Source organism: Mirounga angustirostris, unplaced genomic scaffold (assembly GCF_029215605.1).
Source record: "Mirounga angustirostris isolate CCGP_5_RB_7025 unplaced genomic scaffold, mMirAng1.0.hap1 SCAF_6, whole genome shotgun sequence".
Taxonomy (NCBI): Eukaryota; Metazoa; Chordata; class Mammalia; order Carnivora; family Phocidae; genus Mirounga; species Mirounga angustirostris.
Genome location: NW_026991714.1, coordinates 58,683,154 through 58,708,614, shown reverse-complemented (window position 1 = coordinate 58,708,614; position 25,461 = coordinate 58,683,154). Strand labels below are relative to the sequence as shown.

At 38.4% G+C, this 25,461-nt stretch overlaps 1 protein-coding gene across 4 annotated transcripts in view; it reads left to right on the top strand.

Moving 5' to 3' along the window:
- Positions 1-25,461, top strand: part of POU2F1 (POU class 2 homeobox 1) — a 190,726-nt gene that overhangs the window by 135,195 nt on the left and 30,070 nt on the right. For all 4 annotated transcript variants that reach the window (XM_064594384.1, XM_064594383.1, XM_045877544.3 and 1 more), the window contains 9 exons: positions 3,006-3,059; positions 4,902-5,021; positions 7,293-7,481; positions 9,168-9,294; positions 10,614-10,708; positions 16,798-16,971; positions 22,576-22,717; positions 23,663-23,808; positions 25,052-25,231. In XM_064594384.1, the coding sequence (XP_064450454.1) occupies positions 3,006-3,059; positions 4,902-5,021; positions 7,293-7,481; positions 9,168-9,294; positions 10,614-10,708; positions 16,798-16,971; positions 22,576-22,717; positions 23,663-23,808; positions 25,052-25,231 (1,227 nt within the window). The remainder of the gene's footprint in view (positions 1-3,005; positions 3,060-4,901; positions 5,022-7,292; positions 7,482-9,167; positions 9,295-10,613; positions 10,709-16,797; positions 16,972-22,575; positions 22,718-23,662; positions 23,809-25,051; positions 25,232-25,461) is intronic.

Sequence of the window (25,461 nt, the reverse complement as noted above, 5' to 3'; positions counted from 1 at the left end):
AAAATAAAAACATTTATAGCCTCCAACAAGTTTTCTGGTTTCTTAGAGGAATAACATTTTTGGTAGTCAGTGTATGTGGTACATATTAAGCCTCTATCTGGCTTAAATTTGTGGTGGTCAAAACATATTAAAAAATCCCCAAAGGTACATAGATGATATGCAGTCTTTTCTCCATTGGATCCGAATTCTAAGAAGAGTACAACTCTTACTCAGCTCCAAGGTCTCCAGCTGATTACCAAAATCATTGAATCTTCAATATCCCCTAAACCAAAGGACTTTAAATCAGTGAATTTGATATGAAATCATGACATCACTGAATTCTCCATCAAGATGTCAGTCCCCTCAGAATTGCTCACCATCTGATTAGACACATAATTAACATGAATGTGACACTTACCTTCTATTTCTAGCCCTCTTATTGACCAGGTTCATACTCTGACCTTTTCCTTAAAATAATTATAAATGTGTGTACACAAATACAAAGTAGATGACTTTAGATCTGTCACCCCATAAGTTCCATGAAGATGGGAACCTTTTCTTATTTATCTTTATCCTAGCATTTTCCAAAGAGCCCAAATTATAATAGATGTTAAGTAATTATTTACTGAATAAATGAATGGTAAAGTTGTATGGGAATAGAGAGGTAGAAATAATTAGCTCAACCTGTATAATCTAAGACATTTATCATAGAGAGGATGACTTTTGAGCTAAGTTTTGAAGGATGTTGGGAGGTAGCTAAATGAAGTGGTAAAAGGATGCTCTCACTTTTTATTTTCAACTTTCTATTTTGAAAATTTTCAAATCTATAGAAAAGTTATAACTATAGGACAGTTTTCAATTGAAAGCCCTTCACTTGGAATCACCAACTATTACTGTTTACTATCTTTGCTCTGTGTGCGTATGTGGGTGTACAAACACACATATAAAAAATGTATATACAGGGACGCCTGGGTGGCTCAGTCGTTAAGCGTCTGCCTTTGGCTCAGGTCATGATCCCGGGGTCCTGAGATTGAGCCCCGCATCGGGCTCCCTGCTCCGCAGGAAGCCTGCTTCTCCCTCTCCCACTCTCCCTGCTTGTGTTCCTGCTCTCGCTGTGTCTCTCTTTGTCAAATAAATAAATAAAATCATTTTAGAGTAAGTTGCAGGCACTATGACCTTCTACTTCTAAATACTTCATCACATTTTTCCTAAAAACAGCATTCTTTTATACAACTATAATATAAATTTCAAATTCCAGAAATAATCCATGAGGAGATACTTTAAGACCTGTAACTATCCTCTTCCTCAACAAACGTCTACCCAGAAACAACATGATTTAAATAAAATCACATAGAAACTTTATCTCCTTTAAATCTTTGTACCCAAAACTCTTTCCTCTGGCTCTTTGGCTGAATTTTTAGCCTTTGGGTCTTATAATTTTTTTTTTTAAGATTTTATTTATTTGACAGAGACACAGCGAGAGAGGGAACACAAGCAGGGGGAGTGGGAGAGGGAGAAGCAGGCTTCCCGCTGAGCAGGGAGCCCGATGCGGGGCTTGATCCCAGGACCCTGGGACCATGACCTGAGCCGAAGGCAGACGCCTAACGACTGAGCCACCCAGGCACCCCTAGCCTTTGGGTCTTAAACATAACTATCTTTTCAGATAATCCTCCCTTGATTACACTGCATCTAAAATATGTTCTCTGTAAATGTCTAGGTTTGTTTCTGAGGGCTCTTATCTACTAACAGGACTATTAGTTTTAAATAAAGGGCAGCAGTCTGTTCACTTTAGCTCTGAACTCTATCCTGAGCTCCATATCAACACTTATATTTAACTTTAGGAAACCTTGATGCTGTGTGATATATCCAAAATGGAACTTATTGGCTTCCTGTCAATGACACTACCTTTTTTCCAGTCTCTCAGATTTGAACCCTGGAATAATTCATGACTTTTTTCTTTATCTATATCCATTCATTTGCCAGGATCCTCTGTAGTACCTTGGAATGCCTCTCATGTTAACTACTTTTTATGCTGACTGCTGCCATTCTAATTTAGGCTTCCGTTTATTCTACCCTAGTTTATATTCTTTCTCTCCCACCATAGTCTTTCTTTGTTTTCAAGACATTGACATTTTTGAAGAATACAAACTAGTTATTTTGTATAGTGTTGCTCAGTTTGGGTTTGGGGAGGAATACAACGTAAGTAATGCTGTGTTCTTAGTGGATCATACCAGAAGGCACATGTGTCATTTAATTACCTTTTGTAATTAGTAAATATCTATGGAGAGAGAGTTGAGAATATGGGACTATCATGTTATTCCTCAGATTTCACCCATTAAAGCATCATCCATTGATGACACTTGCCAGAATCAGTTATAATTAACATGGTTGTCAAATAATGATCCTTATTCTAATATAATCATGGTTTTAGCTTTCTGAATGCATAAAATGTATTAAATATTATGACACTTTCATGTGTGGTTTATAAGACAGATTCTTTATTTCAGCCAGCAGTTTTGAATTATGACTATAAATGTTTTAAGAACTTGACTGTGTATATATATGTAAGGTTTTTACTCTGATATGTACATGAAAATTTTGAAATTAGAATGAGTAGATTATTCTGATTGTTTATAATGATAAAAATAATGTATATAAATAGCTTGTTCTTACGTGTTCTTTAATACAATGGAAGATGAATTAAGTTTTTAGAACCTAAATGTCCAGTGAATACAAACAGGATGTTATATAAGGAATGCCTAATACAGTATGGCATGTCTGATGATGCTAGTTTAGTATGGGAAAACATTTTTAGAAAAGAAATGTTAACAGCATTTTCTGGTGGGAGGTAGAGGAACTGTGATCTTGTCCATAAAGTTTTAACCCTATAAGATAGGCCTCTTTGTGTTCTCAGCTCTAACTCAGTGACATGCACTTAGTAGAGATTCTTGAAATACTTGTTGATGTCAACTTATAATGATGGATGTCAACAGTATCAGACTAGAACTTTACCTGATTACTTTCAGGTCCAGCTCGCTGGAACAAGTTTACAGGCTGCTGCTCAGTCTTTAAATGTACAGGTAAGCTGGGTCATGGGATTATGGATCAGTTTTATACATTTTTACCATATTTTTTGGATTTTTTATAATGAGCATGCAATAATTTTATAATAGGAAATATTTAGAAGTATTACCTTTTTTTATTACCTAATGTCATTGAGTTCCAAATAATGTAATCATTGACATTAATGAAAATCCAGTTCATATTATGCTACTGTGAATGACAAAAGGTGAACAAGAAAAGTGTACTTTCAGAGTTGGATACGTAAGTTTAGTAAACTGTTTCTAAGTTATACAGTTATAACACATACCTAAACACAAAGCCAGATAAATCTTAATGCCCTTTCTGTTTCCAGATGTCTTTTTTAATTGTCATTTTAGAGTGTAGAGGAAAGAACACTGGACTGAGATACAAAGGTCTTAGGTTTACATTCTCACTCTGCCACTAACTAGCTGCGTGACCTTTAGCAAGTCACTTAACCTCCTGGGGTTCCTTTTCTCTTACATTTATTTAAGTAGGGAAGTTTAGAAGCTTGCCAAAGTTCCTCTCTGCTCTAAAATGCTATGATTCTAAGGTTTCTAACTAAACCTGTTATAGTCATTGACGGGCTTCATACAGTCAAAATTTTAAAAACAAAATTTAAATCTGGCTACTTTGCTGATATAAATCATATGGTAAAACATGCAAAGTTCAGTTATTATGCATTACTCCATAGTTCAGTTGATCTCCAGCTTCCTTTCCTTATAGTGTTTGGGTTACTAACAGTCAAGAGGAGAAAACCCTATTCTAGAAGATTGATTTCAGTGTTGCTAATGACTAAAGACCTTGGGTTGAGCATTCCATGAAACCCAGTGGAATATGGACCTAGTAACACATGGCAGGGAGAAGAGAAGAGAAAAGGAGATAATGTGACCTTCCTTTCTGAGGGAGAGGAGGCGGAAAATTGCCTTGGTTGCCATGGTAAACTTCCATCCCTTCGAGAGATGTTGGCAAACAGACTGTCTCTCCAGTACGGCGTGTTTACAGTCCTGCACTGTAATTCTCTCTCAGTGACTGGCAGAATTAATCAGAGCCTTTATGTTAATTAGCCTTGCTGCAGTCCCCAAAACAGGTGGTGGGAAGTATGCAAATCTATGCAGAATTTTAATGCTCTGCATAACCAGTTTTAATTACCATAAAATTTCCCCTTAGTGTCCCTTTTAGGACTATGTCCTCTTTCCCACTTGACTGCAGCATTTTCCCTCTAAATTTGTGTGTTACTTGATGGGAGATGCTAAATTTACAGTTATTTTAAATATTAGATGAAAACTTCTGTAGGTCAAGTAACCAATTTCTGAGATGATATATAAGGAAGTTTCAGGCTGACCACCAAAATACATCTTAGAATGTTGGGATGGACGGTCTAATGTAGAAATGGATTGAGAATGTGCTCTTCCCTTTCTCCTTATTTCCGAAGTTGAGGATTGGGGTTTCTAAACAATCCTGTTGATTTGTGGAGGACCCAATTATTTTTTCTTCTTAAAAGTTGTAATTGCAGCTTTGCTGGCATTGGAACAAAAAGTCTACACCAAAAACTTGTATTGTGGATAATTTTTATATTTTATTTTTCTACTTTTATGTTCCGTATTTGATCATTTCTTTTATAGTTAGAAAACAACAAATAATAAATGTGATTTTTAAAGGAAAAAAAGTCTAAAAACTTACTGTGTTAAAATTAGGAAAATACAGAGATTAATAGGAAAGGAAAAGAATGAAACCAGAAAACTCATGACTAGATAAATCCATGTTGTAAATAAGTATAGGTTTTTTAATCAATTATTTGAAATCTCTTATTCCTTCCCACCACCACCCACCCACCTCAGTCTAAATCTAATGAAGAATCGGGGGACTCCCAGCAGCCCAGCCAGCCCTCCCAGCAGCCTTCAGTGCAAGCAGCCATCCCCCAGACCCAACTCATGCTGGCCGGAGGACAGATAACTGGGGTGAGTCTTCACTGGGAGAATTCTAGTAAGCTTTCTTTGTGTCACAATGGCCAATGGCCAATGCTTGGGTTAGAACAGTTTGCTTTGCCTGACGCTGTTTTCTTTAAGGCATTTTCTATACTATAGGCAGCTCTGAAAAAGGAATTATCTCTGTCATACGTTTTCAGGGTATCTTTTCTTACTTTTGCAGATGCTCTAGATAAGCTAAAGACTTCTTTACACTCCAGTTTCAGCTGCTGCTTCATCATGCAGTGGAGTCATCCTGTGATTGAGACCATTACAATGATGAAATTAGAGTGATCAGTTTGGAGTTCCAATATTGCTGCAGAGTAGAAGTTAAAGAAAGGACTAGTACCTACAAAAGAAAAACATTTTCTTTAAGTTATTGTGTAATGTTCTCAAACGAAACCTCTGGTCTCCTATCCTGGCTCTGCAGTTTGCTGTATGGGCTAATTACTTCATCTCCCTGTGCCTCAGTTTTCCTTCAGTGAAACGGAGATGTTATCCATGTAAGATGCTATTTCACAATATTGTTACAAAGAGTAAGAGTAACAATATTTGTAAAACTCAAAGAACAGTCGATAAATGTCATTTACTATAATTGGTAATAAATTGGCCTTTATGAATATATTAACTTTTAACTTTTCAGCTCTCTTTGCTCTAAGACACCAAAAATATTTTCCAGTGTTAAACATTTGCTGTTAAGTTATTTTGTGGGTGGAAAGGCTAGGAGAGTGGTAAGGAAGAGTTATTTGTTATTGTTGAATTCACATCACATCAACCCACACAAATTTTTATTTCCTTTATTTTAGTTAAGTATGTCTTGGTAGTGGAAAGGCTCTTTTAAGAATTGTCGCGAAACTATTTTAGAAATCCCCTCAAGAGAAACAAACTATAAGAGACTCTTAATCATAGGAAACAAACTGAAGGTTGCTGGAGGGGAGGTGGGGGAGGATGGGGTAACTGGGCTATGGGCATTAAGGAGGGCACGTGATGTAATGAGCACTGGGTGTTATATGCAACTGATTAATCACTGAGCTCTAGCTCTGAAACTAATAATATACTATGTTAATTAATTGAATTTAAATAAAATTTAAAATAAGTAAAAATAAAAATCTCCTCAAAGATTAGTATGTTTATGTATTATATAAAATATTTATAGTCAAATATACCTTGATAGGTATTAAGTTTTTGAATGGTTTGATTTTGATTCTTATGCCTCCAATGCGCGAATTGTATTGGACTCTTTTAGAAGGAGAGTTGTGCCACTAAGTGAATGCACTTAATATATTCCAAGGTGGGGCACCTGGCTGGCTCTGTTGGAAGAGCATGTGAATCTTGATCTCAGGGTAGTGAGTTCAAGCCCCATGTTGGGTGTAGAGATTACCCAAAAAAGAGAAGCTTAAAAAGAGAGAGAGAGATAGTCTAGGATTCCTTCTTGTCTGATCAGATCATGCCACCGAAAGGAAGGCAAAACACACTTACTACTTTGTGTTTGAAATAAGTTGCGTTATGAAAGCAAGTTTAAATCTGCTCTAAATACATTTCCTGTTTTACTGTTTGGGTTTGTTTTGGGTGATTAGTGTCTACAATAGTAAGAGACACTTGAGATTCCAGGTTCATGTGGCTGGAGCTTCTCTGAAACCTGGGCATTAGGATTCATTTGCATGTAGAGAGAGCGGCTGTCACCACCTGTTTCACCGAGATAATGTGTTGGAAAGGGGATGTAAAGTTGCAGAGACCCAGTGCTTTCAATAATAGAAAAGACTGGGTTAGGGAGGGGCTGTAGGGAGACTTGGAAAAGAAACAAATGGAGCTCATATTCTTTAGTCATATCTTCGGACATAGTGGAAATGATGGAATATGGCAGAGATTCATGCTAATGGGAAGCAGCTGGGCCTTATCAGTTCTTTCTGTGGTCAGATCCAGCATCCTTGTTCCTCATTCATCTGACTAATCACTTGCTGTTCTGTTGGGTGTAAATTTCTTTTCATATCCTGTCAGCACTGATTCCTTTTTTTCCTGCTTACTACTTAATTACTTTTTTGCCTGAACCCTGGGGCCCTGGACGAGCTTGAATGGTGCAGTCCAGAGTGAGGACCACCGTTTTAATGTAACCGTTCTGCTAGTAATGGTAGCTTGATTGCTGATGAACGTTCTAGTCTCACGCTACCCACGTGAAGTTGGCCCGCTAGGGTCTTATGCCACATGGCTTGTAGTAGGGCCCCTTGTCCTTCACACCTTCCGAATGTTTGTTGTACTTCTGTTCAGCTTGCTTTGACGCCAGCCCAGCAGCAGTTACTGCTCCAGCAGGCCCAGGCCCAGGCCCAGCTGCTGGCCGCAGCCGTGCAGCAGCATTCCGCCAGCCAACAGCACAGTGCTGCTGGGGCCACCATCTCAGCCTCCGCCGCCACGCCCATGACGCAGATCCCCCTGTCTCAGCCCATACAGATCGCACAGGTGAGTCTCTCCTGGGGCTTGGGCACGAAGGGGAGGCAGAAAACGGCAGGTTTCCTTTAGTATAAAATTCACTTCCTGATGGTTAGTGTGGGCCCTTAAGGACCTGAGAAGCTCTAGATCAGGGAAGTATGTGGTAGCCTTCCTTACCACTGCACTAGAAATAATACATTTGTTTGCTTATTTGAGTTGATATTATAAACACATAACTGATTATTTGAATAACTGTTTATATTAAGTGACAATTCTTGAATAATTAGTTGGCATATTTCTGAAGCAGGGGATTACTGTATTTATTTTAATTAGCTAATTATGGCGGGCATGGGTTCTTTCATGTGCTCTGCAGTGAATGTTGCCACTCGTGTGAGAGAGGTGGCACGTCATCTCTGCTACAGAGTGATTAACTCCATGCAGAACTGCATTAGAATGTTGTTTGGTTTCAGTGTTCATTTTAGGGCAAAGTATCCACAGATAATAAAAAGTTATTTAAGAGGCATAGACAATACTACCAAGGAAGAAAGGTAAATGAAATCCTTTATCTCAAGGAGAGGAAAAAAGTACCGGTAGTCATATCAGTATGTCATAGAAAGAATTCTTACGAGTCTAGTGCTAGACAATGATCTCTGTCCCCCTAGAGAAGACTCAGAAGTGCAGAAGTGGATTTACATCGTAGCTAGAGTTTGACTAGACATTGAAAAAGAGCCAGTTAACTATATGAGTAAAGAATAGATGTCAGACTGGGGCGCCTGGGTGGCTCAGTCGTTAAGTGTCTGCCTTCGGCTCAGGTCATGATCCCGGGGTCCTGAGATTGAGCCCCGCATCGGGCTCCCTGCTCTGCGGGGAAGCCTGCTTCTCCCTCTCCCTCTCCCCCTGCTTGTGTTCCCTCTCTCGCTGTCTCTCTCTGTCAAATAAATAAATAAAATCTTAAAAAAAAAAAGAATAGATGTCAGACTAATTTTTATGACCATTATATACAAGCTTTATCAAGATAATGTTTAATTTTGGCCACTTTCTTCCTCACCAAATACAGTGTTTTTAGTGTGTAAGATTTGAGAACCCTATGTTGATATTATTCTCATAAGATAATGTGCCATGGAAACACATTGAAAATTATGAAACGCTAAACCAAGATAAGCAAGTTTAGTATGCTGTGGCTTGGATTTTTATGTGGATAGCTATTTTTAGGTATTTTTACACTGATTTCTCAGTTGAGTTAGACTGGTGCCAAATTTAATGAATCGTTATAGATATTTTAATTTATTGATGCAAATTCAAACTTAGCGCTCTCCATTTTTACTGAAGAGAAAGATCAGTTGAATATTTAAAAACTCAACATATTCTTTTCTCAGTTGAGTTTTAAAACCCATATTGGTCTTTACATGTTACAACACTCAACTGTAACCATTTGTTCTGAGGAAATTTGAAATAACTATCGGAAATCAGGTTTGGCCTAAGTCATGATGCAGTAGCTACCCACAGAAATCATCAGTCCTTATGGCCGCTCCAGGTTTCTTCTTTGCTGCTTCTTTGGGAACATACCCAGGCGTACCCTGTTCCGAAGAATGGAAAATATTGTAAAATATTGACTCTTTTTTATTTGGATGCCACAGTTCATCATCTGGGAACCGTATGATTCAGGGAGTTTTGATTTCAGGATCTCTAATCTGTGGTGTAATTCTGGTTTTCTAGGATCTGCAGCAGCTGCAGCAGCTTCAGCAGCAGAATCTCAACCTGCAGCAGTTTGTGTTGGTGCATCCGACCACCAACCTGCAACCAGCGCAATTCATCATCTCCCAGACGCCCCAGGGCCAGCAGGGTGAGCACCTCCCCCGCACCTGCCCGCGGTACATGGGGCTATCCTTTGGGGGCTCCTACATCCACTGCTGTCATTCTGGCCCTGGAACTCCATGAGCACAGTGTTTTTATTACATTTACTCTAACTTCAAACTCAGTATCATGTTAAGAAAAATACATTTTTTGGTCACGCATACCACATGTTGAAGTTGTCCTTTAATGCCTTTCATCTGTTTAATCACTAGGGGGGATCCAGGAGTTTGGCCAACAATCTAAATGAAATCCTTCAACATAAATTACTTCTAGTATTTTGATAGTTTTTCTTGAGAATGTATTTAAAAAGGTGGGCTGGGCATTAAAAGCATATGCTTCTAACAATCATTTGTTTTCTCTTAAAGTTTGGGAAGGGACAGGATGTTATATTAGAAGTTGCAGGTTTTTGAGTTATTTAAAAAAAGTTCAAGGCCTTTTAGTGGTAAATATTGTGTCACTTCTGTATCAGACAGTTAAGTTCAATCATGTTTGTAAGATTGGTTAATGGAGTCAGTGTAGAGAGATTCAGGGTATCAAGACTTCATCCCAAGAAACACTAGTGCATCTCTACCAATTCTTCATTATTTCTGTCCTTTAGCCTTCTTCTTGATGGTTCATTCTAAAATCTTTCATTGTGTAAATACCTATTCCACTTCTTAATAGATAGCCTGCTCCTTTCATGAACCAGACAGTTCTCTGGTCCAACATCTACTGGCAGTTTCTATTGGATTCTGGGTTAAGAAGGTGAGCTCTTTTTAGAGTTTCAAGCTGCTTTTGTATAGAGTACTTCTTCATTTTCATCCATTCCTTACTAAAATAAAGGATTGGCTGATCAGAGAGATTGTCAGACACCGTATCAAATACATACATCAGTTTTAGTTTAATGTTCCATGTCTTCTGCCCAACTTGTATTTAACAAGATTGAATTTTAGGCAAATAAGACATTAAGAGTTTTAAGACTGATAAAACTATGAAGAGATTGGGGGCGCCTGGGTGGCTCAGATGGTTGAGCGTCTGCCTTCGGCTCAGGTCATGATCCCAGGGTCCTGGGATCGAGCCCCACATCGGGCTCCTGGCTCAGTGGGGAGCCTGCTTCTCCCTCTCCTTCTGCCTCTCTCCCTGCTCATGCTTTCTCTCTCTCTCTCTCTGTATCTCTGTGTCTCAAATGAATAAATAAAATCTTTAAGGAAAAAAAAAAACTATCAAGAGATCAGCTGGAAATTTTCACTTCGCTTTCTTATTCTCTATTTTGTCATATGTTCAAAGTAATCTTTAGTGTTTCTCACATGACACGTTTTTGTTTTACAGGTCTCCTGCAAGCGCAAAATCTTTTAACGCAACTACCTCAGCAAAGCCAAGCCAACCTCCTACAGTCGCAGCCAAGCATCACCCTCACCTCCCAGGTCAGTTTTCTCCCATTGAGGTTTGCTTTCTCTTGCCTTGATGTTTTGAGGGATTCTTGGACTTTGTTAAATTATAAAAACACAGCAGAACCCCATAATACCCTAATAAAAATAATCCAGATATTCACAAAGTGATCAAAGATTCAAAATAGGACTTACCAGCTTGGTAAAGCAATGCTACCAAATTGATGTAGTCTTTGAAAATCTTCAGGGAGTTCCTATTTTCTTATATGTTTATAAAGAATAACTTTGTTAGTGGCAAATGAGTAATGAGTTCTGGCTGTTTGGCCATCCTCTCGTCTTCCCTGACCCCTCCCCGTAGTTGGCAGTAGAGATTACCACTTGCATTAGAAACCTAGTGCCTCGGGGCGCCTGGGTGGCTCAGTTGGTTAAGCAACTGCCTTCGGCTCAGGTCATGATCCTGGAGTCCCGGGATCGAGTCCCGCATCGGGCTCCCTGCTCGGCAGGGAGTCTGCTTTTCCCTCTGACCCTCCCCCCTCTCATGTGCTCTCTCTCTCAAATAAATAAATAAAATCTTTAAAAAAAAAAGAAACCTAGTGCCTCAGTTAAAACACATCATTGTCCTTTGCACTTTCTCAGAAATTGCAAAGAAGTTCTGATCTTTGTGTTTTCTTTCCTCTCACCTCTAAGATGTTGCTTTAGCTCATTTCTACTAGAAGTAAATTATAAAAAATGCATATGCGTAGGCATCTTGAGATTTAAGCTTTAGATCTAGTTTGTTTTGTGAACAGCTGTGACTTTGAGCATGTCATTTCACCTCTGTGGACCTTCATTTCTTCTTCTGTAAATTAGGTGATTGAACTGACTGATCCTGAATCCCCCTTCCATTTCAGATTCTCTTTGTCTATAATCTTGGAAGTTATCATTAGCACATTGCCAGATTTGACAAAATTCAACATCTGTTTATGATAAAAAGTCTTGCAAACTAGGAATAGTTTTCAAACCTTACTAAGGCATCTACAAAAAAAAAAAAGGGCCCTACATCATACTTCCCCATTAAGATCAGGAATAAGGCAAGGATGTCCACTGTTACCACTTATCTGGCTTGTACTGTAGGTCCTAGCAGTGCAGTAACACAAGAAAAAAAAAAAAGGACATGTAGATTAGAAAGGAACATGTAAACCTGTCTTAATTGGTAGAGGACATGATTGTCTATGTAGAAAATCCTAAAGAATCTACAGAAAGCTGCTGGAATTAGTAAGTGAGTTTAGCAAGAATGTAGGATTAGATTCTTGTAATCAATCAGTATTAAGAAGGATTGTTTGGAAGTTGAAATTAAGAGGAAAAATATTTACAGATAAATTTAACAAAACATTTGTAAGACTTACACATTGAAAACTACAAAATATTGCTGAGTGAAATTAAAGAAGACCTAAACAAATGGAGAGATATAATATGTTCATGAATCAGAAGGCTTATGTTGTTAAAATGTGAATTCTTTTCCAAATTGATCTATGGATTCAACACAATTCCAGTCAGTACCCAATAGGCTTTTTTAAATAGAAATTTGCATAGTATTTCTAACGTTTATGTGGAATTGTAGAGGACATAGAGTAATCAAACAATTTTGAAAAGTAAAAAAGTTGAAAGACTACCTCATGTCAAGAATTGTTATAAAGCTATAGTAATGAAGATAGCATGATAATGGCACATGGATAGAAATGAAACAGAATAGAAGGGTAAGTAGACCTACACGTCTATGGCCAACTGATTTTCCACAAAAATGCCAAAGGATTTCAGTGAGAAAAGGAAGGCCTTTGGTTATCCATAGACCCCCCCCCAAAAAAAAGAAACTTGATTTTATTTTACACAATTTACAGGGATTAATTTGAAATGGATTATGGACCTAACCTTCTAGAAGAAAACTTAGGGAAAAATCTTTGTGTCCCTGGAAAGAAAATGATTTCTTTCTTCTTCTTCTTTTTTTTAAGATTTTATTTATTTATTTATTTATTTATTTATTTATTTATTTATTTATTTAAGAAAGAGAGAGAACATGAGTGGGAGGAGGGGCAGAGGGAAAGGGAGAAGCAGACTCCCCACTGAGCAGGGAGCCCGATGCCCGGCTCAATCCTAGGACCCTGGGATCATGACCCAAGCGGAAGGTAGATGCTTAACCAACTGAGCCACCCAGGCGCCCCAAGGTAATGATTTCTTAAATAGGACACAAAAAGGGGTGTCTGGGTGGCTCAGTCGGTTGAGCATCTGACTCTTGATTTCAGCTCAGGTCATGATCTCAGGGTGGTGGGTCAAGCCCCACTTTGGGCTTCACGAAGCTCAGCAGGGAGTCTGCTTCTTTCCTTTTCCCTCTTCCTCTGCCCCACCTCTGGCTCTCACGTGTGTGTTCTCTCTCTAAAATAAATAAATCTTTAAAAAAAAAAAATAGGACACAAAAAGCACTAATCATAAAAGAAAAAATGGGTAAATTTAATTTTATAAAAATTAAAAATTTTGGGGGCGCCTGGGTGGCTCAGTTGGTTGAGCGACTGCCTTCAGCTCAGGTCATGATCCTGGAGTCCCGGGATCGAGTCCCGCATCGGGCTCCCTGCTCAGCAGGGAGTCTGCTTCTCCCGCTCCTGCTCCCCCCTCTTGTGCTCTGTCTCTAAAATAAATAAATAAAATCTTTAAAAAAAAAAAAATTAAAAATTTTTTGTTAGAAGAATAAAAAGAAAAGGCACAGACTGGAAAAAAATATTTTTCAAATTTATATCTGATAAGACTTGTCTTCAGAATTTATAATAAATTCACACAACTCAATAATATTTAAAAAGGGGGTATGTACAAAATATTTGAAAATACTTCACCAAAGAAGAAGGTATGCAAATGCCCAGTAACCATATGAAAAGATGCTCAAAATCATTAGTTATCAGGGAAATGCAAATGAAATATCACTACACACCCACTAGAATGGGCAAAATGAAAAAGACTATGACAATACCAAGTGTAAAGCAACTGGGTTCTTTTATATATTGTTAGTGGGGTTGCAAGTTGGTGCAAACAGTTTGGCAGTTTCTTATAAAGTTAAATATGCATGTACCTTATCACCCGGCACTTCTGCTCCTAGAAATGAAAGCATATGTCCACACAAAGACCTGTATGTAAATGTTCAAAGCAGTTTTATTCATCATCACCCCAAACTGGAAATAACCTAAATGTCCAACAGCTAGTGAATAGGTAACATAATTTTTGGCATGTCCATGTGATTGATGGAATACTACTCAGCAATAGAAAGAAATATACTTCTGAAACATTCACCAACATATATAAATTTTGGAAGCATTATGTTAAGTGAAAGAAGCCAAACATGAATGACAGCATACTGTATGATTCAATGTGGATGGTGTTTTAGAAGACAAAACTATAGGGACAGAAATCCTATCAGTGCTTGCTGGGGGCTGGGGGCTAAGGGTGGAGATTGGTGGCAAAGAGCACAAAGGAACTTGTCTGGGGGATAGAAATGTTCTGTATCTTAATTGTCGCAGCAGTTCTGTAACTATATACAGTTGTCAAAACATCAAACTGTACACTTAAATTTGCACTTCATTGTGACTGTGCTGCATATAAAAATGAGGTTGGAGTTTTGAAAAAAGCCTGTACCGGCAATTCCTTCCTGGCCTCCACGCTCTGCACACAGTGGCAGGGCTGTGTAGCTTCATCCTGACTCCTGCTCACTGAATTCTACTCTACCATTTCTAGATCTGGCCCAGTCCAGCCTGAGGTTTCTGGAGTTGGGGTAACTTATCTGTAACCACCCCACCAAAAGGTACCCAAGCTATTTTTAGTCCTTTATTATTTGAGAACGGGGTTACTTCAAGCCTGAAGATGAAGTAACAGTGTGATAGTTGAGATTCACCTCTCCCTATCAACCAGTTTCACTGGGAAGTGTACAGCTGCACAGGATTCTGACATGGTTGGCGCTGGTTTGGGCTCCTCTAAAATGGTCAGGTTGAACATTACTCAGTGTCAACAACGTCTAATAGAGATGAACTTGTTGTCTTCGTTGAAACGGTGATAGAGAGGAGCTTACTCCAGTTCTAGGCCTGTGTCATGTCTATTGTGTAGTTTTCTGGGCCGGTTGGTTCAGTTGGAAAGAGCATATTACTATCCAGGTCGAAGTTTGGGGTTTATGACGCATTTAAATTACAAGAGAACTCACAGCCACAGACTCCATCTGTAACCCTGGGCAGTAAGCTCTCACCTGGGCTACTTCACAGGAAGGGTCAACTCAGCAATGATGTTGTAGTCGGCGGGTTTGGGGGGGTGGGGTGTGCAGCACCTTCCACTAACAAATACTCACAAGGGCAGATTCCACTCGGCTTGCGAGCAAAACAGAGTAGCCTTATGTTTGTGTAATAAGGAAATTTAAAATTTTCTTTAAAAGATTATACTACTTCATGTCCCCAAATAAACTTCAGATAGATTTAAATAAATATATAAAAATATATAGAGGAAGCTAGCAGACTATTAAAAGGAATTTTATCTGAGTTAGAAATAAGTGAAAGCTTTCTCAGATTTGAAGCAATAAGATGTTAGAAAGGGAAAAAAAAGTTCACCCAAATGACAATTTCAAACCTATGTACACTGAAGAATAAAAGGAAAAAACAGATTGGGAAATCTTATTTGTACTGATACAACACACAAAGCCTTAATCTATAACATCTGGTGAGCTCAATAAGGATGAGAATGAGACCATTAATAGATGTATTGGCTATGGATATAAATCCATTGATAAAGAAATACAGGTAATTATTGACACATGGGAAAAATTTTACTTTGAGTAATAAGAGAAATTTAAATTAAGGCAATAGTGAAGTACCATACATTCCTTCACTTAGCAAAACATTTTTAAAAACTGCTAACACAATCACTTGGAAGAAACTAGCATTTTGTAGTGAGAACCAACATGATGTATATTTATGGTGTGCCCTTTATCTTATAGCAAATCACTTCTGAATGTATCGCAAAGAACTAATTACAAAGGTGGGAAAAAGAACCATATGTACAAGGTTTTTCATTATGGTGTTAACTATCTTAGTGAAAACATAAGTGAAAAAAGTGTCTAGCAATGAAGAAATTGTTTAATTATGATAATATCACCTCATTTAGCCTTTGAAAATGATAATTATGAAGCAGAGTATAAAATTATATATCCTATAATTATAGTTAAAGTTAAGAATGTAGATCCAAGGGAGGGAAGAACCTTTTAGAGGCAGTGAGTAAGTTTAGGGCGCTGGGTATGGTGACAGTATATATTCATGAATGTATACTTACTTTCAAACTCGTCAAGATGTATACATTAAATATATGCAGCTTTTCTTGTGTCAGTCATACCTGAGTAAAAACAAAGTTTACTGTTTTGATTTTGTGCCCTGTGGCCCCTTCCAGTGTCTTAATCCTATCATAAAAGTTACTTTGATCAGTGAGATGCATGACTTGTTACTGAAGATTTGAAAATTACTTATAACTTGTGAGAGAAACATTTAGAGATTAAATAAACCTAGTGCAACAAATTAAAAACAGGATAAAAAAGGAAAGAAATGTAGGTCTATGGAAAGAAAGACACAAAAAAGAAGCTATTAAGTTATTTAAACTGTAGGTGATTTACTTTCCCCTTAAAATCATTTTAATCTTATTATTTTTATAATACTGTGTCATAAGTTGGAGATATGGTACAAACAAGATAAACAAGACAGCTGTTTTGAAACTTATAGATTAAGTGGCATATTTGTGAAATAGATTCTTTAAAATAAAGTCTAATTCATTACGTATGCTCTGAACAAATGTATCTTATGCATACATATATTTGAAAACCCAAATATAATGGTTTCATTTTTGAGTATTTAAGCTTTTTCATGGACTTACATGTTTTTAACCTTAACCGTAATTATAGTCCACACAGTTTCACACTCTGCTTTTCTCACTGAGCATTATGTTGTACCTTCCACGATGTTACATGGTCTTCATAATTCTTTATGAATATAGCTGCTGCTTTAAGTTGTTCACGTGCAACACGTTCCAGTGTATCATTTTGTATGCTTGTTCTCTTATCCTTCTGTTCCTTGTAACAGCCAGCAACCCCAACACGCACAATAGCAGCAACCCCAATTCAGACACTTCCACAGAGCCAGTCAACACCAAAGCGAATTGACACTCCCAGCTTGGAGGAGCCCAGTGACCTTGAGGAGCTTGAGCAATTTGCCAAGACCTTCAAACAAAGACGAATCAAACTTGGATTCACTCAGGTAGGATGAACCCACCCTTAACTTAGAGATATCTCCTTGACTGGGTCCAGATCTGTGCTTTACATGTCCAGAGAAGCTTCTGAGGTGCAGAAGGTTCCTTGGCCTTGTTGTCACTTAGTTTTAGACTGAAACTTGTTCTTAGCCATTTTCTGCATTTATAAATTTAGACTGTTAATCATATATCCAATTATATAAGTTTATGATTTAATGTTAGGTTAAAATCTTTAAGACTTCTCTCAGAACACGGGCCTCTGAAATCATAATTAGACCAATAAAAGGTGAGAGTTTAAAAGATTATGTTTGGGGATACTGTAACTATAGTGAGGGTTTTATTTGTAGAACATCTGGTTCTAGGCCTTAGTGCTCTGTCTGTAAGATTCAGAGAGTAAAGATTGCAGGGGGAAAAGTTTGAAAGACTTGTTTAAAAACAGATTTTTGGGAGAGAGAAGGGGGCCAGTGGACACACACACACACACACAATAAGCCCAAACTGAAAGTAATTAAACAAATAGGAATCTGTTAAATCTGAAAAGCCCAAATTAATCAAAATTCAAATTAATTTTTTTTTTAATGTCACCTAGCAGAGGGCTTTTAATGTGGAATAAGTTTAATGGTTTAAACAGGCATCTGGGTATATAGCGTTCTTGTTCCAAGCACTGCCACTGATAACTCTTTGATTAACCTGTCACAAATAATACTTTTAGAGCAGGAAAAGAATTAAACTGAGTAACATTTATGTAAAATGATATGAGATCATTAGATGAGAAGTAGTTATGGAAGTATAGATTGGATTGGGTGTTTTTATGGAATCAGGAAAAACCTGATATTTTCTTAGAATATAATTACCGTTTGAAGATTAAGCCGCTACTTAAACACTATCCAAATTATTTTCAGTTGAAAGTAAAGTAATGCACTACTGTGGTAGATCAAAAACCAGGGATGATATATCCTTCTTTTCTCTGTGTTTTTAAGAACAGACTTAAATTCCTTATTTTTCTGGTAACTTATTTTTGCTCAAAGAAACTAATTACATATTAGGAATGTGAAGTGATTTTTTAAGTAGGTAAAATTTTAGAGAAAATGCAGTTATCTTTGTGAGGAGTTTCAGTTGTGAAGAAACAAATTACAATTCATAAAGAGTTCAGTACTTTGAAACATCTCAACGATCTGGCTTGTTTTTAAAAAAGAAAGCTACAACTGGAATGATGGGGTAAGTTAAGCTTGAGTAAGTGTAAGGTTGGTTAGTGAGCAGCTCTTCGGCTTTCAGGCTATTAGCAAAGCATACTCTGAGGTTCCCTAGGAGACTGTTGCCTCAGTGAAATGCCAGGGATATTAAGGCTTTTTAAAATCTTTAACTTCTACCCAAATAGTTTTTAGCCATTTTGTGGCATTTGACCCAACATACTGCTAGTGTTGTTTCTCCTTCTCTTACTTTGTCTTTTATGTAAAGGAGCTTCCTTATGGTCTAGTGCTTTATGGTTTTACCCTATTATTTGGCATGAGTCTTCTTTATTTTTCAGAATGACTTTGACATACCAGTGGCAACATTTTGCAAAATTTAACTGCGTGGATTAAAGCACATAGTACTGGTGGAGGATGGGAAAATCAACCTTTGTTTTTAAGTCACCTACCCCAGTTGTAGTTTTCCAAAGGTTGCTTTGTATCCTGTTTATTTATATACACACACAGGGGAAGATAGACATTGAAGTTGTTTAAACAAACAAAAATCCCTATCCTCTGAGTAAATGTACATGTTAGTAGGTGTTTTAAACAGTATTTTTTTTTCTTTTCTCTCTTTTTTTTTTAAGATTTTATTTATTTGAGAGAGAGAAAGCGAGAGAGAGCATGAAGGGAGGGAAGGGGCAGAAGGAGAAGCGGGCTTCCCGTGGAGCAGGGAGCCTGACAAGGGGCTCGATCCCAGGACCCTGGGATCATGACCTGAGCCGAAGGCAGACACTTAACGACTGAGCCACCCAGGCACCCCCTAAACTGTAACTTCCTAATTACTTAATTGGTTAAAAGATTGCTATAGATTGTCACTATATAATTGGGAGGCATACCGTAGTATAACACTTTTATCACGTGTGGTACATTCATTATTTCCTAATTCCAGTCTTTGTTCCTTTTTCCTTTTGCTCTTTTAAAAAATATCAGGGGCTCCTGGGTGGCTCAGTCAGTTCAGTGTCTGATTTCAGCTCAGGTCATGGTCTCAGGGTCCGGGATCGAGCCCCGCATCAGGCTTCCCATTTGGTGGGGAGTCTGCTTGTGTCTCTACCTCTGCCCTTCCTCCTGCTCTCTCCCTCTCTCTCCCTCTCTCAAATAAGTAAATAAAATCTTATCAAAGAAAAACATACCAGAGATATTCTGTATAGTTCAGATAATGTATGAGGCCACTGCTTAAAACAGTTACTTTTGTGAGGAAGAACCCAACGTGATAGTAACAAGAGCACTAAACTGAGCATATATCAAATTAATGAGAATTAGTATATTAACTGAGGGGCCTGTTGCTTTTTATTCATTTAAATAATTTAGGGGCGCCTGGGTGGCACAGTGGGGTAGGTGCCCAACTCTTGGTTTTGGCTCAGGTCATGATCTCAGGGTCATGAGATCAAGCCCTGTGTCGGGCTCTGCGCTCATTGTAGTGTCTGCTTAGGACTCTCACTCCCTCTGCTCCACTCCCTCTCCCTCCGCCTCACTTGCTGTCTCTCAAATAAATGAATCTTAAAAAAATTTTTTTTAAATATGAAGTAAAATTGTATTATAAATCTCACATGGATCTATCGGAGTTTTGGTGAGTTGATGGCATGGCTTTATGTCTAGCCACCGTTTAAGGCATTATTTTCATAATGATGTGATTTTTGATATGTTATTTTTGTGTACTTACCAATATTGTTAACTTTTCCTAAATATTACAGAAGTTTTTGAGAAATTCTTAGCAAATTATGTAGATACAATGTCAGAAGACATTTATTTTCATCTATTACAGCAGGTCTTATACTCAAAGAATTGCAAGGTTTAGTTGGCCCAGCTTTCTAAAGCTATTATCTAAACAGAGTGGCCAAGACATGAATATAAGTGACAAAGCATATTTAGTGCCTGAAATATAGTAGGCACTTAGTGAATATCTGTTGATTGAATGAAGTAAGATTTAATAAATGTATAGAGATATCGATATAGATAAACCTGTATCTACAGATTTATTTGTATATAAATATAATGGATAGCATTTATGCCCTGCTCACACTATCCTGGTTCTTTCAGTTTTACTGTAATTGGAGGGAAATCAATAAGCCGTCCATTCCTGTTCTTCTTGGAGACTGTGTATTCACAGCTGTCAGTGACACTTTCTTTGGCAGTGCGAATGTTCTCATCTGTGCATGCAGCACGTGGCCGCTACCCATGTGTGCCTCCTGAGCACTTGAAGGATGGCTAGTGGTGCTAATAAGGAACGGAGTTTTTAATTTATTTGATTTGAATTAAGTTAAATAGCCACATCAGTTGAAGTTCTGATATTCTCTATACCTCATTTTATCATATAGTTTGAACGTTTAAACCTATACCTCTGTTAAACTTTAAACTTTTTATCAGAAGCTGCGCAGTAAGAAAATGGAGGTTTCTTTTTTTTTTTTTTAAGATTTTATTTATTTTTTTGACAGACAGAGATAATGAGAGCAGGAACACAAGCAGCGGGAGTGGGAGAGGGAGAAGCAGGTCTCCCGCCGAGCAGGGAGCCTGATGTGGGACTCGATCCCAGGACCCTCAGATCACGACCTGAGCCGAAGGCAGACGCTTAACGACTGAGCCACCCAGGCGCCCGAAAATGGAGGTTTCTTAAGGATGTTTTTTCCTGGGATGCCTGGATGGCTCAGTCTTTTAGCGTCTGCCTTCGGCTCGGGTCGTGATCCTGGGGTCCTGGGATCGAGCCCCACGTCAGGTCCCTGCTTGGCGGGAAGCCTGCTTCTCCCTCTCCCACTCCCCCTGCTTGTGTTCCCTCTCTCACTGTGTCTCTCTCTGTCAAATAAATAAAATCTTAAAAAAAAAAAAAAAGATGTTTTTTCCTAGGGCGCCTGGGTGTCTCAGTCGGTTAAGCGTCTGCCTTGGGCTTAGGTCATGATCCCGGGGTCCTGGGATCAAGCCCTACGTCACATCTTCATCTCCGCATCAGGCTCTCTGCCCAGCGGGGAACCTGCGTCTCCTTCTCCCTCTGCCGCCCCGCCTGCTGTGTCTCTCTATGTGTCAAATAAATAAAATCTTTAAAAAAAAAAAAAAAGTTTTTTCCTTTCCTTAACTACCACCTAATGCAAGTGCTAATAAATGTAGTATCCTGGGGCGCCTGGGTGGCTCAGTCGTTAAGCGTCTGCCTTCGGCTCAGGTCATGATCCCAGGGTCCTGGGATCGAGCCCCGCATCGGGCTCCCTGCACCACAGGGAAGCCTGCTTCTCCCTCTCCCCCTCCCCCTGCTTGTGTTCCCTCTCTCGCTATGTCTCTCTCTGTCAAATAAATAAATAAAATCTTTAAAAAAATAATAATAAAATAAAATAAATGTAGTATCCATCTAAAAGATGGATTGCAGGGTTGGAGGGAGTCAAAGGACTAGGATAATCCCAATTCAAAATAAGTGTTGCTACAATTGTTGGAGGTGTCTGTTGCATAGTTGAATTGGCTGTGTAGTTCTTGGGACTAGAAATGTTGCCTTTCTGTCCTGCCACTAAACTAATTGAAGTGAGAGCATGAATCATTTAAACTCCATGAGTTTCTATTACCTGTATAAAATAACTATTAAGATATGGCTTTTTTCAGTTTTAACAAGAGAGATTCAGCTGAAAGAAAAGCACTGTATACATTTCAAAGGTTATAGGCTTATAAAGAAAGACATCTTTTGTAATATATTCAGGGGATCATTGTTCTATTGCTATAGGGTTACCAAGTTTCCAGTGCCCATGAAGGTTTAACTAAGTGGGTCAAACCTCTCTACTGTGAATTTCTATCTCTATAATGGTTACAAAAGTAGTCTTTTAGGATACCTGTTTTTGTAACCAACTTTGAAATCCAAACTAAGGGTGGAAATTGATTTTTTTCACTGCTTCCAGAAATACTTTATGGGGGGCAGGAGGAGGGTGCAGGGAGAGTGAGGCATTATTTCTAAATTTTAAAGTGATTTATAGGAAGTTTGGCTAGTTCAGAAATACCTGAAGTTATCTAAACATTTACATCTATTAACCCTGTAGGTGATACAGGTAACTGCTTTTAAGGATTATTTAAATCATTTTGGTTGCATCAGTTAAGGGGCTTGTTAGGATATCAACACTATCTTCTGAAACTTAGAAATATTTGATGTGTTGGTTGTTACATGAGGTAGCAAGAAGAGACTCAAAATGGAGAGAACATGGGAGTTAAGAATTTTGTCATAATCAAGGCCTAACTAGGCCTCATTGAATGCTGTGCTCAGCTTAAGGCTGGATGTTTTGTGAGACCCAATAAATGGAATGAATGTTGAGTCTTTAGAACAGTTATGGAGCAGCACCCTAGAGTGAAGACTTTGGACATTAGTGAGACAAATCTCTTCTCTCTTCTCTCCCCCTCCTGCTCTGTATTACTGTGCAGGGCGATGTTGGGCTCGCTATGGGTAAACTATATGGAAATGACTTCAGCCAAACTACCATCTCTCGCTTTGAAGCCTTGAACCTCAGCTTTAAGAACATGTGCAAGCTAAAGCCACTTTTGGAGAAGTGGCTAAATGATGCAGGTGAGTGGATACGTAAGACACTTCCTCACTGTCCAGTGGAGTTTTACGGGACGTTGTTTACAGTCGGGGTTATGTTTCCTATTGCATTATTGGTCCTTCAGAACACTGAAGCTCACTAATGTTGGGAAGATCAATATAAATTATGACTTCATAAATTAGAGAGTAATTCACTCAAATCTAGTAATTACAGTGTACACAATGAGCAATAATTTTTAGCCTTGGAATATTTCTTGTATTTGAGCCAGGGTTAGGGATAGTTGAAGGACGAGGATAAGAAGTCCTATGTATTTAGATACACTTAAAAAACAAATTTATAGGTGCTTCCTTGATGAATTATCATAAACTTATTATTGATCATATTTCTGCTTTTGTTACTAAAAATGACCACATATTTCATACATAAAAAGTTGAGCTGCTAGTTTTAACTTAGGTCTTTTGTACTGAGATTTCCTTTTGGAAAATTTGGATTTTGAGTCACAGAATCATAGGCTGTGAGAGCTGTAAGGAACCACAGAGATCTCCTAGACTGTGGTTCTCATTGTAGATGGAAACAAAAGTCAGGTCTTTGGAAAAGACAGACCTCTAATACCCACCCTTGGACAGTCTGCTTCCATAGCTCTGGATGAGGCCTCAACATCTGTAATAATCTTAACTGAGTTCCACAGGTGAGAACATCTCATTTTACATAGAGTGCAAAGAAACGCAGAGATGTCTGTGACATGACCAGGGTCATTAGACTATTAAATGACTGAACCTTTTTTAAACTTTAAAGAATTTAGAAAGATCTATGGTAGTGAATGCTGTTTTAATGTAGGTTCTGAAAACCCTTCCGTGTTTGCTTTTAACTTAACATATTTTGGTCAGTTTTGTTGTCATTAATATATGTATCATACGCATGAATCATGCTCTACTAACTTGATTTCTGTGTTTTCTTCTTTCTTACAGAGAACCTCTCATCTGATTCAGGTCTCTCCAGCCCAAGTGCCCTGAATTCTCCAGGGCTGGGAATGGAGGGCTTGAACCGTAGGAGGAAGAAACGCACCAGCATAGAGACCAACATCCGTGTGGCCTTAGAGAAGAGTTTCTTGGAGGTTAGTCAAGTTTTTACTTTTCACATACATGTGATTGTGTAATATTAGGTGCTGTAGGTGATAAAAGATGGACTTGCCAGCCTCGGTCCTTACAGATGCTTATAACATAGTGGAGAACAGTAGACAAAGCCAGTACTGAACCTCAGAAACAGACCCAGAGTATTTCAGGGTTCGGGAGAGTCCACGCTCACATCCGTGTGAGCCCCAGTGTGACAGGCAGCAGCTGCCCTGGGGTACATCGGAACAGGCCGGGAGAAGTGGGAGGAAAGCACTGGAAGCAGAAGAAATGCACAAGCAAGGGCATCCAGGGAGGAAAAACCATGAGGTAGATCCGGCGACACACAAATAGTTTGGTTTGACTAAATTCTAGTGTCTGTGTGCCTAGAATAGTCGTTTGGGACTAGAACACTACAGGCTTTGGAGGTCTAACAGCTATTTGGTCTCTTGTTTGTTTGTTATTGCCCCGGGAAGATCACAGAGCTTCCAGTAAAATTTTGACTTCTCTAATTTAGAAAAGGCTTGAGCACAGTGGAAGGAACATTGAATCAGGAATATTTATCCATTCTACCACTTTTATTAACTGTGTGATTGGTCAAGTTACTTGATTTCTTATGCTAAAGTCCCTTCACCTGCTATTCCTGCCCATCGGCTTATTGCCTACCTCATTGTCCTAGCGAAAGCATGTGCATGGAGCACTGAGAAACTCTTACATTCCTACTAATATATAAAGTTACATTGATTATTAATTTTATTTGAGATTAATAGCCCTTAAGGAAAAAAAATAAATATTCAAGAATAACTTATTCTTGGGGCGCCTGGGTGGCTCAGTCGGTTAAGCGTCTGCCTTCGGCTCAGGTCATGATCCCAGGGTCCTGGGATCGAGTCCCGCATCGGGCTCCTTGCTTAGCAGGGAGCCTGCTTCTCCCTCTGCTGCTTCCCCTGCTTGTACTCTCCCTCTCTCTCTGACAAATAAAATTGTTTAAAAAAGAAGAATAGCTTATTCTTAGTTAATATGAATAAGTTTAATAAATATATGTTCATTAGAATGTTTATCTATAGAAGTTCTTTGTTAAAAGTGGGCCAATATGGTCCTATATATCCCAACTTCATTCTCTGATTTGTCCCTCCCCATTTATATATTTATGCCAGTAGTTTAAAAAGTTAAGCCCCCCCAAAAAAAATTTTTTTAATTAAAATAATAAAAAGGTATTCCAAAAGATGATTTTTTTTTTTTTCCCTTTAGAATCAAAAGCCTACCTCGGAAGAGATCACCATGATTGCTGATCAGCTCAGTATGGAAAAGGAGGTGATTCGTGTTTGGTTTTGTAACCGCCGCCAGAAAGAAAAAAGAATCAACCCACCAAGCAGTGGTGGGACCAGCAGTTCACCTATCAAAGCAATTTTCCCCAGTCCAACCTCACTGGTAAGGATAAAAAGTGGAGGATGCAAGCTCAAGGACTAATTTTTATAATTTTACAAATGATCTATGAAATAGACTTATTTCATAATAGTAATGTATTGTATATGTTGAGTAAGTATATACAAATTTGTATTTTAAATGTTACTAAAGTGGGACGCCTGGGTGGCTCAGTTGGTTAAGCATCTGCCTTCGGCTTAGGTTGTGATTGAGTCCTGCATTGGTCTCCCTGCTCA